The 21042-nt window shown below is 28.9% G+C and overlaps 2 protein-coding genes across 12 annotated transcripts in view; one reads left to right on the forward strand and one right to left on the reverse strand.

Annotated features, from left to right (window-relative positions):
- Positions 1-1298, forward strand: part of LOC100201507 (uncharacterized) — a 95698-nt gene extending 94400 nt beyond the window's left edge. For all 11 annotated transcript variants that reach the window (XM_065792435.1, XM_065792427.1, XM_065792430.1 and 8 more), the window contains one exon: positions 168-1298. In XM_065792435.1, coding sequence (XP_065648507.1) covers positions 168-931 — 764 coding nt within the window. In that variant the 3' untranslated portion in view covers positions 932-1298. The remainder of the gene's footprint in view (positions 1-167) is intronic.
- Positions 1299-12524: 11226 nt separating this feature from the next.
- LOC136077967 (uncharacterized) lies at positions 12525-15000 on the reverse strand. Its single transcript, XM_065792425.1, has 3 exons — positions 14944-15000; positions 13163-14587; positions 12525-13093 (listed from the first exon to the last, which is right to left on the reverse strand). The coding sequence occupies exons 2-3, from the start codon at positions 14580-14582 to the stop codon at positions 12666-12668; spliced, it is 1848 nt and encodes a 615-aa protein (XP_065648497.1). The 5' UTR covers positions 14583-14587; positions 14944-15000; the 3' UTR covers positions 12525-12665.
- Between the last annotated feature and the right edge of the window lie 6042 nt (positions 15001-21042).

A 21042-nucleotide genomic window follows, 5' to 3' on the forward strand; every position in this document is an offset into this window, starting at 1 on the left:
ATAATCTTTACTTATGTATAATGTATTAACTATATTCTTTAATTATGTTTAACTATATTAATTATAATCTTTAATTACGTTTAACTATTTTAATTATGGTTAATTGTGTAAACTGTAATCTGTCTGAAGTTCATTTAATCTTAGTTTAGAATTATTTTTAACTGTAGATTCTGAAGAATTATTGAACTATCAACAGCATCATCAAGAAGAAAACCATCATAACCAAGTTTTTGAATCTGAAAAGTATGATCCTTATTTAGATAATCCACATATAGGTCCTAACTATGATTCTTCTCACCCCAACTATGCAACTGATTTTACTCATGCCCATTCCCCATTGGCTGTTACTAGTCATTTAACAAGTACGCAAAAACTGATTCAAACACCTTTGACAACATCTCAATACCAATCGGTTGTTTTTTCGAGACCTCTACCTAACGCACCAATTGCCACGCCATTAGTTGAAAAAGTCGAACAAAATCCGTATGAGGTGTTAATTAGCGAACAATTGAAGCCTAAATATAAACCCATTTTTCATGAACACCTAAACCAATTTTACAAAAATGATAATCATTATAAATTTCAACACAATGAAGCAGAAAATGCACAGCTTGGAAATCAAGCCAATGTTCTTGTATCACTCGACCAGTCAGTGCAACCTGTTTTGCAACAAACGTTTGATCTTGAAGGACCTGATTCACTCTCTTACATGCAGAAATTACAAGGTCTTTCATCAGAGTCGGAAATAATGTACCCATTGAAAAAGCGTCGCCTAAAGGTTAAAAACGCTTTACGTATTCCTACCTCGAAAACGCTTGTTTCAAATGTTCAAAATATAACTAATCTTGAAAAAAAATCCGAGACGCGTAGTAACAGACTTACAAAATTTTACAGCAAACATAATAGAAAACTGAATCATAGAAGTTCATAAAAGTCGTAAAAATGAGTAGATGTGTAAAATTCTGTAATTTTCTTCAGAACAATAAATTCGCTAATTTTTAGGTATTATAAAACAATTTCCGAAAAAATCTGATGATGATTTTGCAGATCTTTTATTTGGAGAAAAAAATTTTCTCAAAATGCTTCACAATGAGGTAAAAAGTTATTGCGTACAGTTGACGTGAGCGCCGTACTAAACTGTCTTGTCAAATATTTTTTTATTTGTTTATAAGCATAATGGAGATCAAACTGTGAATTGTAATTGGGTATTTTTTTAAATGTGGTCAATGTTTTCGATTTAATGGAAGTTTTTGATCAATGTAATTTATGTATAAGATTATATGTTTTAGTATATAAAATATTTACTGAAATGTTTAAGAAGGAGCTGTCCCTAATGTGCGCAAAAAGTGGGAGTTTTGACCCAATCTTAGTTGCATTATTTTATTTTTTATTATTGTATGCTTTAATTTGCTATGGCCCTTAATAAAATGTTTTTTTTTTTTTTTTTTTTAATGGGATGTTTTATTTAAATGCTTTTAAGTATGAAGATTTTTTGTAAACTTTTGTTTACTGATTTTGCAATGTAGTATTGCTGTATAAATTGATCTAATTGTTACCAATTTCAAAACGTGTAAAAAATCAAATCAGACAAATGAAAAAATAATATTTCTTTAACTTTTCAAACATATCCATATCACACGAGTAACAAAATTTCCAAACTTCTTTGTACATAGATACTCTTTCAATAGTAAATTGCGCTATTCATTTATCTTCGTGTATTATGTTCTTGCTATGACTAGGCATATTTAATTAACTTTGAATAGTTATAATAACAGAAATACTTTTTTTTTCTTTTGATAGAGACCGCATTTTTTACCTTGTTTTATAAATAGTACTGACATCAACCAAACCAAAATAATTCTTCTTACAGCCTCTTTAAACAACCTTTTTGAACACGTTGACTTTTACTATTGATAAATGTTCAGGCTCGTGTATTTTATCATTATCATCAGAATGATGTTGTGTCAATAATCAAAATAATTCTTCTTACAGCCTCTTTAAACAACCTTTTTGAACACGTTGACTAATAACTTTTACCATTGATAAATGTTCAGGCTCATGTATTTTATCACTATCATCAGCATGATTTTGTGTCAATATTAAGTAATCTATAAGTAATTAAATAAATAAAACCATAAAATATCGGTTAATACACATTGAACACAATTTATAATAATATTTTATCCTGATTTAAAATTTTTTTTGAATCTGTGTTGTTGTCAACTTCGTCTTATTAAAATAACATGCCACAACAAAAATCTGGACAAACTTTAAAAACTAGAATCTCTTAAACGAAGTTATTATTTTTATTAATTTAAAAAGCATAATATCGAGAAGCATGTGTTTTATAAAAATATCGATTTTTTTCTTCCAGTATACTGTTCAGAAAGTTCTGTACTGTTTTTAACGAACTTTTTCCGTAAAAATCAACGGAAAAAATCCGTTAAAAAAGATACAGAATTTTCTCCATTAGATTCACGGTTTCCATATTTCAATGTGATTATTTTAAAAGTCTTAAAAGTATAAATAAAAGACCGAAGTTTATTGAAAACGGATTTTTTCTGTAACATAACAACGGAAAAAGTCTTAAAAATACTACAGAGCTTTTATACAGTGTATAACAAATATAAACAAAACGTCTTTTGATATATTGATGCTCTGTCCATTCAAGCAACGTTAGTTCGTTTGCAAAACTCAAAACTTTTGGGTTAGGTCCGACTTGTTTTTTACCAGAATTTTTTTCGATTTTATTTTAATTTTTAGGATTCATTTTTGCAATACATCTACATAATAATTGGATTAAATTAATAAATCATTTTTTACAGTAAAAATTTTTATTAAGTTACAGTTTCAGATAATCAGGATACAGTGATTTAGAAGAAAGTGTAGGGTAGAAGTAGATAAAGTTAGAACACATTGCAGGTAATATGAAGAAGCATTAGATTTTTATAAATTTTTTATAAACAAGTATGAAAGTATATTATCAAAAATGACTCTGATTATTGTACTTTCGTGTTTTGGCAAAAGAGGAGCACTTTTGTGGAGTAAATCCATGATTTCAGCTGACAGCTTTTCCAGGGAACTTTGAAAATGTCTATCCGTGAATGTCTATATACATATACATATATATATATATATATATATATATATATATATATATATATATATATATATATATATATATATATATATATATATATATATATATATATATATATATATATATATATATATTATTTTAGGGACCAACCCAGACCTGTTTTAGTACCGCTGAAGCGGTATGGGCGCCCAAACATTTTTTTTTAATTTTTCTTTTGCCTATTTATTAAAAATAGAAGAAAATAATTTCAGTTTTAAATGCAATAGTATATAAACAATTTTCAATTTATTTTAGCTACCTCATTTATTCTTAAGGCCATTAAAATGAATTAAAAAGAAATTGTTTTTTTACGTAATGACGCAACTGTCCTTCGGTTATTAACTGAACATGAGTTTTAAAAGAATGAATGTTGTTACGAAACTTAATTTGTCTTCTTGTATTTTAAAAGTTCATAATCTTCAAAATGAAACTGCAAAAACAATAGCAAATATTATTTTAAAAGATATTACCTTTTACAATATACAAGATGAAGTTATTGGATTTTCAGCAGATAATGCTGCTGTAAACTTTATTGCTTTATCAAGCAAGGTAACATGCTTATCAAGCAGGTAACATGCATGCAAAGCTTGAAAAGAATTTACAGAGAGAACTTTTGACTGTAGGATGTGCTGCTCATATAGTGCGTAATGCACTCTCTGCAGCTACTTCACGTGTAATTTCAATAGATATTGAAAATATAATGCTAAAAATCATCAATTTAATATATTTAAATGGAAGTAAAAAAAATAGAAGGAAATGATAAAAGTGCAGTGGAAGTATCAACTGAGTTCTTTAAGCTAATAGTTAATTATGAAAATAGTCTTGAATGCAGATTTATACCATTTACAGCAGATAATTTTTTAAAAAATGGAGGAGGATTTTAAGTAGAGAACATGTTACTTCTGTTGTAGCAAAATTTTATACCACAATAATTGGTTATTTGAAAAAGTGAACTGGAAAATTTTGTAATGAAACACGGAATATGAAGTACATTATGTTAAAGGAGAAATTTTCAAATGAAAAATTTAAGGAAGCTTACATAAATTTTCTTAATCGAACTAAATTGTTACCGATTCCTGTCTTTAGTGATAATAAGATTTTTGACTCTTATTGCTTTCTTAAAACTTGCTTAGACCTAGAAAACTGGGAAGTCAAGTCTGTTCCCATAATATCGAAGTGGAAAAGCTTCAATATGTCTTAGCCTACTATTTCAAGAAAACTAACTTAAACGCTTGGATTTATCAAGAAAGCGTGTTGTGCATTTGCCAGAAGAACAAAACTTAACACGAGTTATTTATGCGCGTTACGCATTTCTAAGTAAAGTTAACGGAATTTCAAATAAAAAATATTTATTTGGATGAAACTGGATTCAATGTACACACTAACAGCACAAATGGTTATTCGCTAAGAGGTGTGCTAGCAATTTTACAGTCGTCTACAAATTGTGGCAAGAATGTTAGTTTGATTTGTGCTGTTTCAATAATGGGAGTGGTGCCTTATAAAATAAAAACTGGAGGCTGGAATGCAGATTCATTTTGTACTTTCATTACAACAATGAAAGAGGTGTTTGTTTAAACAAACACTGGCCTCTCATAACATAGCTATTAAGTATATCCCAGCATACACGCCACAGCTTAATCCAATAGAATAGTTTTTCCTTCTTCTTTAAAGCATACTTACAAACAGGGAGAAAGGCCTCGAAATACGATCGGATAATCAGGAAACTTTAAAATATTATGGATTCTACAGAGTTTAACTTAATTTCATTTTACAACCATATGCATATTATATAAATCCAGCGCTGGCTCGGCAACCATTTTTTAAATAAATACCAGAGGCAACAACCTAATTTATATTTTAAATAAATCTATATGAACACATAAAAGCCTATTTATTGTTTATATAAAATTATATTACAGATTTTATGGGTGGTTGACTCGCACATAAACCTGCATATGGGAATGATTAAACACGCATATAAGAATGAATAAATGCGCGTCTAAGAATGAATAAACACGCATATAAAAATGAATAGACGCGCATATAAAAATGAATAACCCTGTAAGTTCGTAATTTAAAGTTACGGAACTTCTCCTTATCATAAATACGGACAAAATCATATAAAATGATGTGATTATTTCAAAAGTCTTAGAAGTATAGATAAAAAACCGTAATTTATTGAAAACGGATTTTCTTCGTAACATAACAACGGAAAAAGCCTGATAAATACTACGGAGTCTTTTTACAGTGTACTCAATTCAATTTTTTAGTTGGAAGAGATTTACAGCTTGCCAATAATCTGCATAAACCACTCTTTTCATTTCAGTCCAAGAATCTTCTATCGGATACAATTCGGGCACATATACAAGGTTTTTCTCTCTCAGCACGTATTCAAAATTTTCGCGTTTTAGGTAACCTTAAACTTAGACGATATTTCATCTGACTTTTTTGTCTTGTGAACTCTAGGAAGTCAGACAAGAATTCTTTGGTTTTCGCGCTAATGCAATTTACAATCTACCGAAACAATTATGTTCCTGCGGCTTTACTTTGATGTTAGAAAAAACAATGGAATATTAGGTGGTTTTATGGGGTTTTTATACTTCAAATCTGAAGTCTGACTAAAGTGTAATGCAAGAAACGAACTTGAAATAAGTTTGCTCTTGGAAAATTAGATTTCAAGTTGTTTTTTGAAGTTCGGCACAGACCAGTCTTGAAAGCAAATTTGAAATTTTTTTTTTTTTCCATTTATTTAACCTTAAAATAAGAAAAATTTACAATGATCTATTATAAACTCACATAAGGTTAGGTGTCACTCATACATTTAAAAACTAGTCAATGGAATGATACGTAAAAGAAAACAATTACAAAAAAAAACTATAAATAAAACATAGAAAGAATAAAATTTAAAATAAACTCAATTAAAAAAAAAAGAAACAAGAAGGAAATAAAATAAAATAAAGCACTAATAAATAAAGATAATATTAATAATTACAATAAAATATTACAAGTAGTAATTATAATATGATAACTTTACTAAAAATTATAAATAATTATAAAAACAATTGTAAAAATAATTCTAGTAAAGTTTATAACTATGATAGAAAATATTAAAATGAACATAACATTTGCAAAAATTATGACAATAACCATAAAACTATTACTACATTGGAATCACTATCTTTATCATTATAATTAATATTAATAATTAAAGCTTTAAAAACAAAAAATAAATTAATGATAATAGTAATAATAGTAGTTAAGTTAAAATAAAAGTATAAAAAAAAAAGTATTATAGTTTTATTAATACAGTAAAATAAAAATTATACTATATAAATACATTTTACCAATGAAACAACTGTCAATTGCATTTCGTTTTTATGTTAATTTCAAAGTATTTATTTTATCATTATTTTTATATCATCATAACTATAATTATAACAAATTATATATATATATATATATATATATATATATATATATATATATATATATATATATATATATATATATATATATATATATATATATATATATATAGATTAGTCAAAAATCACTTTTTTATTTTAAACTGTTTCATCAATAAAAACTCATCAGAAATTAATCGAAAATTTCTTTGATAAGGTGAATTCCTATTATTTTATTATTGCTCTGTTCTTTTAAGTTCTCTGTTCTCTGATTTTGCTGCATGCTTTCTTGATGAACAGACGTGTCTTTGCGGCGTAAGAAAATGGAGTATTTTTAAATTTTGCGGCGTAAGAAAATGGAGTATTTTTAAATTTTTGAAAGAAAAAGCATTGAATATTTTTATTTAAAAAAAAATATTTTTACAAATGGCAAGCAAAAGAGAAATTGAAAACATAATGGAGGAGAAATTCAAATCGCAAGAAAGTTCGCTCATAAAAATTATTTCAGGAAATGCAATAATTCAAAATGACAAAATGGACAAGATTTTACTTTTAATTGAAAATATAACAAACCGTATTTCGTTTGTCAAAAAAAAAAAAAACAAGAAATACGGCAACACGTTTAGAACAGGTTTAGAAAAAAGTATAGAGTTTACACAAAATACTTTGATTAACGAAAAAGTTATAAATCTTGAAAAGGAACTTAAAAAGTTAATAAATACAGAAATTTCAACAGTTTTAAACCAGACAGCACATTTAAAATCGATGCAAAACGAAGCCAATAAATTAAGCGTTGGACTAAAAGAAAGTATGAGAAAGTTAGAAGATAAACATAGAAGAAACAATATTAGAATAGACGGTGTACAAGAAAATGAAAAAGAAACATGGGAACAAGCTGAAACAAAAATCCAACGTATTTTTAACGAACAGTTAAAAATAAGTAACATATTATTGAAAGAGCGCACCGCATCGAAAGACGTACTATTACAGAGAATGTAAAGAATAAACAAAGAACTATCATAGTTAAATTGCTGAATTATAAAGACAAAGAGAACATTTTGAAACACGCAAAGATGCTTAAAGGAACACGCATTTTTATCAATGAAAATTTTTCATACGAAACAAACAAAATAAGACGTGAATTAAGAGAAAAAATGAAGATTTCGCGTAATGCTGGAAAATATGCCGTTATAGAGTACGACAAGCTAATAGTAAAAGAGTTTAATCTGAAGGCGAAATAAGTAATTTTTATTTTTTTAATCTTTTCTAATTATTAATTTATTTTTATTTATATCTTAAATGGAGGAATGCCATGAATTTAAATTTTCTTTTGATAATCTTAATGATAATAATGGGGCTGTTCAAATAATACGTGATACTTTTTTTGTCGTTTTTCTAACACCCCCCTCCCCCATGTGGCATTTTGTGGCATTTTGAAGAACACCCCCCCCCCTCCCTGTGTGACGTGACAAAGACAAAAAAAAAATTTTATAAGTGTATATTTTAATTGAATCGATGTATACAAAAACGTTCTAAGTCATAAAAACTATTTTTTCGGGGAACGAGAAAAAGCTTATTAAATCCAAAATTATTACTTTAATAAATTCAAAAAAAAAAATCTGGGTGCTTTTTGACATCTTTAAATATTAGATTTGTTGAAATATATATCAAAATTTGTGATATATATATATGTGTTATACATAGTTAAAGTTGTCTGACTGAAAAATAGTTTTTATGACTTAGAACGTTTTTGTATACATCGATTCAATTGTAATAGTTTATTTTTATAAAAAAATATAATTGATTTATATCTGTCTAAAAACTAAATTTGTTCCCAAATCGGACTTTGTTCTTGTCCTTCAAGTATTGGAGTTCCATGTTTTTAAATAATTTTTAAAGGCCAGTTGAGGTCAGAGGTATCAACATCGTCTTGATTATACCACTCAATTGTTTATTTGTTCGAACTTAAAAAGACACACATAAGTTCAGATAGACGTTGAGCAACTAGGTATTGAGGTCTAATTTTTTGAATCTTATTCGAATATCCAATACTTGAGCAAACTGTTTTGTGTTGTTTCATTGACTTGACAGTTGCAAAATATAAACTGCAATTGGTACAAATTCTTTTTGGTAAGGAATTTTGAATGCATGGACATGAGTAGTCGTATGGCAATCCATTGGGATTATCTCTTTGCAAAATTGTTTTGTAAAGTGATAAGTTTAAAAAGAGAGATACAAAGTTGTTACTTGTATTATTGCATTCAAGACCATCTTCTCCTTGGAACAAAGAAATTGGTGGTGGAAGAAAACCAGTTGGAATAAGATGAAACAGTAAGCTGTGACGATGACCACAGCATTTTTGATCACTACATTTTACAACTTGAAGGAAGTATTGACTTTCTCTGACATGTTTAGCATCCCACTTTGCTCCGAAATGTTTTAGCTATACACATTTTTCATTGTTTGGTTTTATGTACTTGGCTTTAGTTTCAAATCCATCAATGACTGTGCTAGACCAAATTTGTGTAAGAACTTCACCTGCTTTGGCAAAGTTTGCCTTCTCTATAACTTTGTCTGTTGTTTCTCCTATTAAATTAAGATGGCTTTCAAAATGATCAAATGGAAACATAATTCCTGCTCGGTCATGGCTTAGCGGAGCCATTCTTCTCTCTACCCTGTTAAAGGCACTTCTGCCAGGAGCATTAGTGGCCACAAACATTCCGTCAAGGTCATGCTCTTTGAAATAAGCATTGGCACAATGAATTGTTTTTTCATATCTTGGATTTTAATCTGGCCCACCATCAACAGTTATAATCATGACTGGTTTGCTAACTCCATCTTCAGTAAATAAGCTGCTTTTAAATCAGGAAGATGGTCTATTCTGTTCATGTCTTCTAAGTGACTAAGTGCTGTTGATGAATCATGTTTTGTACATCTGATTGCTATGTATGTTACGCCAGAGTATGTGACTGCTTGTTTTTCCATGCATTCCTTTTTAATTTCTATGGCTGCAATTACTGAAGGAATAAGTTTGTGTTGAGGAGCAATTACAAAATTATGATCAGCTAAAGTTACCTTGTACTCCATATGCATCATCATTGGTGCTTGTTTGCTTGCAGCTGTCAATCCAATTGGCACCCTGGCTTTATCATCATGGGAGTGAAACGTCACTTCTTTAGGACCCAAAACTGCCGCAAGTTCTTCAAGGAATGATTTGGCAAATTTTGTGTCTGCATGATATTTATGCTCAGAATTTTGTGCTCTTATTAACCGGACAGGTGCAGTTTTAACATGTCTTTTTCCTTCTGTGCTCAATGATCTGCGTGGAAGTAATCTTAAGTAAACTCTTGATCTCGAGAGATTGTAACCATGATTTTTCAATTCTTCAACCAAGTCATTTAATGTTTTTACATTTCGCACCATTTCAGTTCTTCTCCTATCATCAGAAGCAGACCCTTTTATGGCAATATCTACTATTGCTTTTATTAAACTGATCTGATCACAGGCTAGCGGTCGACCTTTTGATACTGAATTTTTAATTCCACGCACCTTTTTTCTAATATTTGGAACTAATGCTTCTATAGCTTTTTTTTTTTTAGTCTGGTTGCTGTCTGGCGTTCAGTGGCTTTTTGACGAAGTACAAGATCTTGGTTTTTTTCTACCAAAAGTTTTTGCTTTTGCCCTAGTTTTTGGTAGTCTTCTTGTGAAAACAAGTTGCAATATTTTTTTTCAGTGAGATATGCAATATCTTTTTGTAAAATAAAAATTTCATTTTTTAACTGATCTTGTTTCGGGGCTTGTTTTGTTAAAACTTTTGAGAAATTGGAGTTTTTTTTCACACTCTTCCCTTGTTGAAATTGATGGGGTCGCATCAGTCACGCCATCAAAACTGATTTTAGATTCAACCACATGCTTTTTTGGTGTATTTGGTACTTGGTTCGGTAATTTTGTCCAGTAAGATAAAATACCAACTTTATCGGAGTTCGATTTGTTTTAGCTCTTTTAATTTTTTTCAACTTCTACATTTAATTCGTTCATAAATAGATTTGCAAAGTTTTTCTTTTTCACTAGACATTTTTATTCTATAACAACATCAACAACAAAAAATTAATTTTCCTTACAATCATTACGATAAATAAGTATATAGTAAAGATAGTTTTAATAATAACATTAATTATAGTACTACTATTACTAAAATGTTATATCATAGTAACTAAATAACTTAATATATAATAAAAATGATAAGGCAACTAAAGTAGTTCGAAAAATTCATTATAATAGAGTGACACAAAACATTAAAAGTAATAATAACAATAACATTACAAAATAAAGTATTGTAAAACTAAAATATTTATAGATCAGATGACAATCAAGAGTTATATTTATGTTTAAAGATCAAATTTTAAACAACTATTAATACTAAAATTTTTAGTATATTTATACAAATATTCGTTAAAAAATAAAATTGGGTTTTTAACAGTAACGTAAATTGCTTTTAAATAATCGCCCACTATCTGGTTTTATTATGTTTGTAAAATCAAAATTTCTTTTTATGTCTGCAATTACTAGTAACTTAGAAAGAAACTAATTTGAATTTTTTCATTTGTTAAACAATAAACGCTAAACAATAAACGCTAAACAATAAACACTCCGTTAAACAATAAACTATTTTATATATTATATAAAACTATTTTATTATATTATATATACTATTATATTATATATACTATTATACTATATTATATATTTTATATTATATTACATATATTATTATATTATATATATTATTATATTATATATTATTATAAATTATATATAAATATATTATATTATATATATTATTATATATATACTACTATGTTGTATATATTATTATATTATATATACTATTATATTATATATATATATTATATATATTATTATATTATATATACTATTTTATTTTATTATATATACTATATAAAACTATTTTATATATTATATAAAAAAAAATTTTTTTTTCTTTTTTTTTTTTGTTGCGGACGTGTTCATGAACGGACGTGTTTTGGCAGCGAAAAATTTAACGAAAAGTTATATAGTATTTTTTAAGTTTTTAGTATTAGTTTAGTTATTTATATTTTATGGGTATATACTATGAACTTACCATATAAATTTGTTACTTAATTTGGTATTATCTTGTCACCATAATTGAATTTAAAATACGAATATGGCACCACGTTTAGTCGGTGAGATATTTTCCAATTTGGTATGTGATTCAAATACGTTTGAAGATAACTATCTGAAAGACTTAGATGAAATATGCTCTCACCCGAAGGATTTAATTGTTCAAAGTTTGAAAACAGTTTCAGATAGCTTGATTCGAAATCTTCGCAAACGCCTATTTACTGAAATCCTGGATATATTTGACACAGAACAATTCTGTGATATAAATATAACGTTAGACTCCGAAAACCCAGCTGAAAAGAATCTTCGCAAAAGATATAAAACATCACTATGTTTGGAGGATATTTATTTATTTTCGATCACAATATGCGAAAAGTAACTTCATAAAGATATAGTTAAGGCCGTAATCTCGACCAAAAATGTTGAAAATATTAGTGACAAGTTTTTAATCTCGTCAGTTAAAGAATTAATTACTATGACAAACTCGATTCTAAAAGAAAACAAAGAAATAAAATTGGAGCTAAGTCTGATGCGAGAAAAATTAACTCATCAAATTTAACTTATTAAAAACCTTAAAGTATCAAACGAAAATACCCAAAACGTAAAATATGATTATTATGCGCAATGCACAGTGGGCCAGGTATATGGGAAATGGTGGACAAAACCTAATTATTACCCAATTGGTCCACAAACCTATTTAGATATATAAATAATCATTATATATGAAATAATATTTATTTTTAACAAGAATATTTTAATTTTTAATAAAATAAAAGACATTTAATTGGCTTAGGTAGTAAAAAATATTTTTTTTCAATATCAACCTTTTTTAAAAATCAAATAACAAATTGTGTTTAGCTACAAAGAAAAAGAAGAAGGTGGAGCTGATTCCCTCAGCAAAGCCAAAACTTCACTGGGGTATTTTTTTAAACTCTTACCATTTTTTTTATGACACTTTCTTAATGATGTTTGACAGGATCACTAGATACAAGTAGCCTGTTAACTAGGTCACGATTTGTGTCAATTCTGGAAGTCTTTCTACTGAAATCTTCCCTAAACTTTTTAAAATCCTTGTTACAGGCCTCTTGGGCCTCCTCTGACATCAGTCCAATTGGCAAGTACTGTCTAGCAATGATGGCATGGCCATGAACTAAAATTTTGTGTACTGATTGTGCCATGTAATACCAGGAATACTTAGATATGTAAAGTTTAAGAGCAGTAATACAGAACTCTTTAAATTTGACAGTGTCAATTTCAAATCCAGATGATAAAGTGACTAGTATGATGTAAAAATAAAATAAAAGAGTTTCATCTACTTTCAAAATTTTGGCAGTTGATTGATAGTTTGCAAAGGCTCGTCGGGCAGTGTTACCATCATTACTGGTACCTACAAATTGTATATATGTGATAGTTAACCTGATGATTTATATAAAAGTATTTATGTAATTTCACTTACCAGATCCTCCACTTTTTGGGAAATCCACAACTAGTCCCATTTGGTTCATAAATTCTGTCTGTATACGTTTCTTCACTTGCATAACATTTTCTTTATCTTCTATAGCTCTAGACTGCCACTTTTGAGTTTCTAGTTTATATCCAATATGCAATACTATCTCAAAAAACCTAATCCAGGCATGCAGGCTAGAAAGACCATATTTCAATTCTAAATTATTAGAATTGTCCAATTTCAGCACCATTTCTAAGTTATTCATGTTTTTTGGAGACACACCACACACAGAGCAACATTGAGTTGAGTTAGTCACATGAGACAGAATAGTTTGAATTTTGCCATCAATCATGGTCAGTTCAATAATACTTTTGACAACCAGTTCCTTTCCATTAAAAGTAAAATTAAAAACACCACATTTTTTGATTTCAGATGCTTTGCTTTCATTTTGAAAAGAAAATCTTATTGGACGACAATATGCAGTAGATGATGGCTTTTCATTTCGCCATAATAGTACTTTTTTGTTATTACAGAACCCACTGAGTTCTAGTGGTGCTAAGCAGGTAATGAACAGAGATTCTTCTTTTTTTAAGTTACGATCTCCAGCTTCCTCACTACTAATTTGCTTGTACATGCTTTGCCCAGTAGCCCCATCAAACCCAGCCTTGCAACGCAAAGTCAACCGGGTCAAACCATCTAGCATTGTGCTGATCACAGGAGCTTGCACCTCACAAAGTCTTTTTACTGTATGTTTTAATAATTCTTGTAGTGGTACATGTGCTGAATAATCATCAACAAAGATGTTCTCTGGATAGCACTTAGCTTTGGACAATCTTATGTTGTTGTATGAAGGATATATATGGCAGTCACGTTCTTCAGCTCCATTTCTCATAAGTTGGTAGGTTGATTTTGACATGCCACCATCTATAATTAATGCCAGACCTTCATCAGGTGTATACTTTTTAAATTGACTAGAAGGTTCTGATATCTCAGCAACTTGCTTGGCAGCCTCATAATTATACTCATTTCTTAATTTAAGCCTTGCTGAGTGGAGCAACTCATCACTAGAAAAATTATTTATAATATCATTAAGTCTTCTCCTTTTGGTTTTGTCAGAAGCAACTTTAAAGGAACAACTTGGTCTTCCACCAATCTTATGTAATTGACTAGAATTATCAGGCTTAGATATATTATTACTGTATGTAGATTTAAAGTCCTGAGTCAACCAATTTTTATTTTTACTCTCAAACTTTATGTTTCCTCGGTTTGCATCCTTCCATTTCTTTTGATAAACTTTTAAAAATGCAGCACACCCAGTAGAACCCAAATTCATAGAGACTAAAATAGCTTCTACAGACAAAGAAAATGATTTATCACTCGGATTTAGTTGGTCATGCCGTATACGGTTATGGACATCACTTATCTTCATATCAACTACAAAAAAATTATTTTAAAATTATTAGTGCAACCACTATAAACTAATATAACATGAATATGGCCATTATTTTTATTTCAGATATATTTAATTAGGCCAGTACAATAAGCACAACACCTAATAATGACAACAAACCAAAAAATAGGTTTGTCGCGAATAGCATTTTACAACAATATATATTTTTTAAATGTTTACCAAACCTAAAGGGGCAGCTATGAGCAGAATAAAACAGCACCAACAGGCTGTACATATATTGTATTAACTTATTCTAACATTAATATGCTGTTCCAGCAGGTTCTAAACTATATGAGCCACTTTTAACATAATATTTTTATACTATAAACAAGAATTTTACCTTTATATTTCAAAATAAAACTGTGACTTTAATACAAGACCTTGGAATTTGTTATGGTGTTTTTTGAAAAGCTATCAAATTAAATTTTAATAATATGTCAATTAATTTCGCATATGTTAAATAATTTAAAAGTTATTTGTTGTTATAGTTATGTTGTTATGGTATATTAAAAAAAAAAAAAATTAATTTATCATTATATTCAATTGTAAATAATAATTGTACATTTATGATGTACAATTAAACTACAAATAATGTTTTAAACCATACATTATGCTCTTATAAATATAATGTACTAAGTAGTTGGAAGTATTTCGAAATTTTTTTTTTGAGGTTTTGTCTACCACCTGGCCCACTGTGCAATGTGAAGATAAACATTTTAACTACGACACGCAAAATGAAAATAAAAATTCTGAAGTCACCGCAAATTCTACGAAAGATAGCTTTTAGCAATCTTGCGGCAAACCAACAATCAAATCTATTGTTTCAAATTCGATTAATTGTGATTCCTTATATCCAAATAATATTGAAACTAAAAATAGACAAAAACAACATTTTTCAAAAACATTTGCCAACGTTGTGGCTCAAACGCAATCAACCGCAAGAACTTCAGAGAAAATTTCTGACGTAATAAATGACAAAAAACTGAAAATGAGTATTGAACGGAATAAAGATGACAACTTTATTTTAATTGGTAAGAATAATAAACCCGTGCGGCCTGTTGCACGCCACCAAAATTTATCTTTTGAAAAAAAGTACCGCAAGGTCGAGCCTATCTTTGGAACTAAAATTACTGATCATAAAAGCATTGCAGGCGAAAAAATTGTACGTAAATTTGATGTCTTTGTGGGAGGCATATGCAATCAAGTTACTGAAGAAGATCTTAAAAATTATATGATAAGTGAAATAGACATTACGCCATTGTTAGTTGCCGTAAACAAAATAAACGAGTATAATAGATCGTTTCGAGTTACAATAAACAGTTTGGAAAAAATAAAGATATTCAACCCAGAGGTATGGCACAATAATATAATTGTAAAACCTTTTAGGACAAAACGCTTTTTCAAAAACAGTGAACAAAATCTGGTATCCAATGGGAGCCAGGATAAAAATTTTAATTGAAAATGGATCCAAGCAGCATAAGAGGAAAAAACAAGGCTTCAACAACTTTCGATATATGTACTTTTAACTGTCAGGGACTTAAGTCAAACATTGAATTTACAAAGTCACTTATACAATCTTATGATATAACGTTTTTATGTGAACATTGGATATCTAAACTTGAATACTCCATAATAAGAGATTTATTTAATAAAACACACTCCATTTATTTCCATCAGTCTAATAAACATGTAAAAGGTCGACCATTTGGCGGAAATGCGTTCTTTATACGAAGAAATCAATTCCAAAATATTAGAGTACTTTACGAGGATGACCATATTTTAGCAATAAATTTCGAAAAAAATGAACTTAATATTATAGTTATTGGAATATACCTCTCCTCATCGCGGAACAGCCTCTCATCATTGGAAGAATACAAAAGTCAACTAGATATCGTCAAAGGTTTAATTAATAGTTACGAAGGTAACGGTAATATAATTATAGCCGGTGATTTCCAATCTTTTCCACACCAAATATATAACTTATTTGAAAGATCGAATTCCAAAAGAAACAGTTATTCTGTCCACTTATCTGAATTTTTAAAAACAAATCAATTAGAACTAGTAGATGTAACTAAAGGTTCTGGCCCTAATTATACATATCGGCACCAGACGCTACCGAATTCATCATATATTGATCACGTCGCCATACCAAAATATACAAATTTCCTAAGCCTAAAATGCATTGTTCATCCTGAGTGCTCAAATAAATTAGGCGATCATTTACCACTTTCAATATCAGTTGAAGTTGAAGGTAAGCACACTAAATACAATACCACAATAGAAGAAGATACTAATATTCCTAGCTACGCTTGGAACGATTCTAACTTTATAAATTGATATAATGATCATTTAACCAATTGCTTTAACTATCTTAATTTTACTGATAATTATGAATACGACCTTATTCAAATCTATAAAATAATTGCTGGCAGCGCTCAAATAGCTTTTAAGGAAACTAAAAAAAGTAAAAAGCAATGTTTGTATTCAAAATCTTGGTGGACACCTGAATTAAGTCGTTCTAAAACTATTCTTTCAATTCATTTCAACAAATGGAGGGATTCTGGTTTTTTAAAAGATTTAAACTCCGTAACTTTCAATCGTTACTTAATGGCTCGTAAAAGCTTTCGCAAAGCCGTCAAGTTGGCTCAAAATAATAAAATTTGCGCATAGTATACTAAAATTGAAAAGTTAAAAAATATTATACCAAAAAACTTTTGGAATGCTTTTAGATGTTTAAACAAAGACATAAATTCTAGATTATTTACCATAAATAATAAAAAAGACAAAGAATCCATTACTTCAGAATTTGCAAACCACTTCGAAAAAGTACTGAATACTTCAAAAATAACACATCGTAATGGAAATCATCGGAGAATTCCCCCGTGTACAAAACATGATGATGTTATAATAACTGAAGAAAATATAATTAGGGCTATTTCGAACCTAAAATTTAAAAAATCTCCTGACTCTTTCGGTATCTCAGCAGAACATTTGAAATACGCAAATTGTGATACTTTAACAAAATGGCTCATCAAATTTTTTAATTATTCATTAATTATGGATGGACACCATTATCAATGTCGACGTCTATTATTGTACCCCTTGTTAAATCGTATAAAAAATCTTTAGATAGCCCGAACAATTATCGCGGTATTAGCATTATACCAATTTTTACAAAGGTTCTAGAATACCTAATCCTTTTAAATGCCCGGATATTAGAGATACTCACCCCCTACAATTTGGATTCAATGCTAACTGTTCAACGCTACATGCTGAATTTCTAATTAGCGAAACAATTAAACATTACAATAGCAACAATTCACCTGTATACCTATGCTCTTTAGATGTAGAAAAAGCTTTTGATAGCTGCAACTGGAATATCCTATTTGATAAATTATATTTCGATAAAAAATTACCACTCTGTATAGTTAACACTATCTCTTCGTTATATAACAATAGTAGTGCAACAGTGTCATATCAAGGTTGTAAATCAAACTCCTTTCTTCTAAAGCAAGGAGTAAGACAAGGATCGATTCTTTCACCTCACCTATATAATATTTACACTGAAAGTCTTCTTGAAACTATTACAAATCAAGGTATTGTTGGCACATCGATATATGTTAACTTCACTGGTGTGGTGGCATATGCGGATGATATCATAGTTTTAAGCTCTACCCTCTCTGGTCTCAAAAAGCTGATAAAAACATGCAATATTTACTGTAATTTAAATTGTATTAAAATAAATGCCGAAAAAACTGAATTCTTGATTTCAGGTACAGCACAAATACAAACCAATACGATAACAATATCTAGTAATAAAATAAATCTTCAGAATAAACTTAGACATCAGGGATTCACATGGGATACTAAACATTCAACTTTTGCTTCACTCAATAATACAAATGTTGATGAAAAAATTTCAAACTTTAGAGCTGTTGTTCAAACTCTTATTCAATCTGGAATCCGGTTTGCCCACCCAAGTTCTATTTCTTATATATATAAATTATTGGCAGTCCCTACCTTAACTTATGGTATGGAGATATGTGAAAATAATTCTGATTTGATGAAAAAGCTAGATGTAATTGGAAGGAGTGCACTAAAATCGCTTCTAAATGTTTCAAAACACAGTAAGAACTATACAAATTCGCTATTTAAAATCCAGGAAATTCCAAAAAGTATTCAACAAATAAATTAAACTTGTTTCTTCGTCTTCTTAATAATAAAACAACTTCAGACATTATCTTTTCACAACTGAAACACCCCTTATTTAAACATTCGTTTGTTGGCGATATTCAGGACCTATGCCGTTTTCGGATGCTAAATTTTCAAAACTTAATTCAAAATAAAAAGAAGATAAAAATAGTACTTTCTAAAAGTGAAATTCCCTCCGAAGTTGAAGCAAACGAAGTAGCAAACCACCCTCCTCCCCCATGTGATATTTGATGACACTTTCCAACACCCCTTCCCCCCCTTAGACTGTCACGTATTATTTGAACAGCCCCTAATACTGATACGGATTGTTTCGACAAATTTAGTCTTGAAAGTAAATACTACACGTTTTGGGAATCTACACAATATTTAAAAAAAAATAAAAAAGCATTTTCAATATTAAACATTAACATCCGAAGTCTAAATAAAAATTTTGAAAACTTAAAACTTTTCTTGGATGAAATAAAACACAAGTTTAGCATTATTTGTATAACAGAAACGTGGTGCAAATACGATGAACAAAATTTTCATTTTGAATTGATTAATTACACGTCAATTCATCAACCGCGAAAAAAACATTTGTGGCGGAGGCGTAAGTATTTTTGTTCGCAATTCAATTAACTTTTGTCCCACGTTATGACCTATGTGTTAATGAATGTGAGTCATTATGCATTGAAATTGTTAATAAAACCACAAAAAACATAATAATTAATACTACTTATAGGAAACCAGCTGGCAATTTAAAAGTGTTTAAAACTCTTTTAAATACATTTTTAACTAAAGTCAATAAAGAACGAAAGCATGTATACATAGTCGGAGACATCAATTTGGACTCGATGAGACATGCTTCAAATAACATTAAATATTTTATAGATACTCTTCTTCAACATAATTCCAACGATAAATAAGCCACCAGAATTACTAAAAACTCTTCTACACTACTAGTCAATATAATCACCAACAATTTTTATAAAAACCCTATTTATACTGGTATAATTAAGACAGACTTATCAGATCATTTTGCTACATTTCTAATTACTAAAAATATTACAATTAACAATAAGCCTTCAAAAAATATTATATACAAGAGGCAGATCAATGAAAACTCCATACAACAATTCCAAGACTTTTTAAAATATAAAATTGATTGGGACCTTATACTAAAATCAAGTGAGGCAAACAATGCCTACGAACTATTTCTTCATCATTTTTGTAATCAGTATGAAAGTGCGTTTCCTGAGAAAAAAATTGTTATAAATACCAAGTTGCTTTTATGTCCTTGGATGTCTAAGGGCCTACTAAAATCCTTGAAGGAAAAAAAAAGTTGTATGAAAAGTTCTTAAAACATAAAACATATAAAAATGAAACTTTACAAACAAAAAACTTTATTACTTAAAGTTGTTAGAAAAAACTAACGGAAACACTAAAAAGATGTGGACGGTAATTAAAGAAATTATTGGCAATTCAAAAAATTATGAAAAAAATAATCTGCCCAAAAAAATTTTAGTAGATGGTAAATTTATATACGATAAAGCAATAATTGCTGAAAATTTGAACAGCTTCTTTCTTAAAATTGGGCCTAACTTAGCTGAAAAAATTTCGTCAAGTTCTTCTTCATATGATTTATATTTAAAAACCTATGATAAAGTAATGGATGAATCTAAACTAGATATTTATGAGTTGTGATCTGCTCTAGATAGCCTTAAAAACAACACTAGTGTAGGTTTTGATCAAATTAGCGTGCATGTTGTAAAATCAGTTTTTAATATTATAGAATCCTCTCTATATCACATTTTTGATCTTTCTATTGAATCAGGTACTGTTCCAGAAAAACTAAAACTTACACGAGTCTTGCCTATTTTTAAATCTGGTGATGACACAAATACTTCAAATTATAGACCAATATTGGTTCTACCATGCTTTTCTCGATTGCATAATGTATAATATATAGGCTTTACAGCTATGTATAATAATAGGCTTAACAGCTACTTAACGGTAAACAACATGTTGTTCAACAAGCAATTTGATTTTTAAAAAAATCACTCAACCGATCACGCTTTGATCGAGCTAGTAACCCATGTAACAAATGCCTTCAATGATGATTATTTGACATTAGGAGTTTTTATTGATCTGTCTAAAGCCTTTGACACCGTCAATCATGTCATTCTTCTTAAAAAACTTGAACATTATGGAATAGAAAAAAAAACTTACTTTGGTTTAAAGAATATTT

Source organism: Hydra vulgaris, chromosome 03 (genome assembly GCF_038396675.1).
Source record: "Hydra vulgaris chromosome 03, alternate assembly HydraT2T_AEP".
Lineage (NCBI taxonomy): Eukaryota > Metazoa > Cnidaria > Hydrozoa > Anthoathecata > Hydridae > Hydra > Hydra vulgaris.

Coding starts and splice junctions, on each gene's coding strand:
- LOC136077967 (XM_065792425.1), bottom strand. CDS start 14,582: ATGAAGATAAGTGATGTCCATAACCGTATACGGCATGACCAACTAAAT. Junction 13,094..13,162: donor CCCAAAAAGTGGAGGATCTG/GTAAGTGAAATT, acceptor TACAATTTGTAG/GTACCAGTAATGATGGTAAC.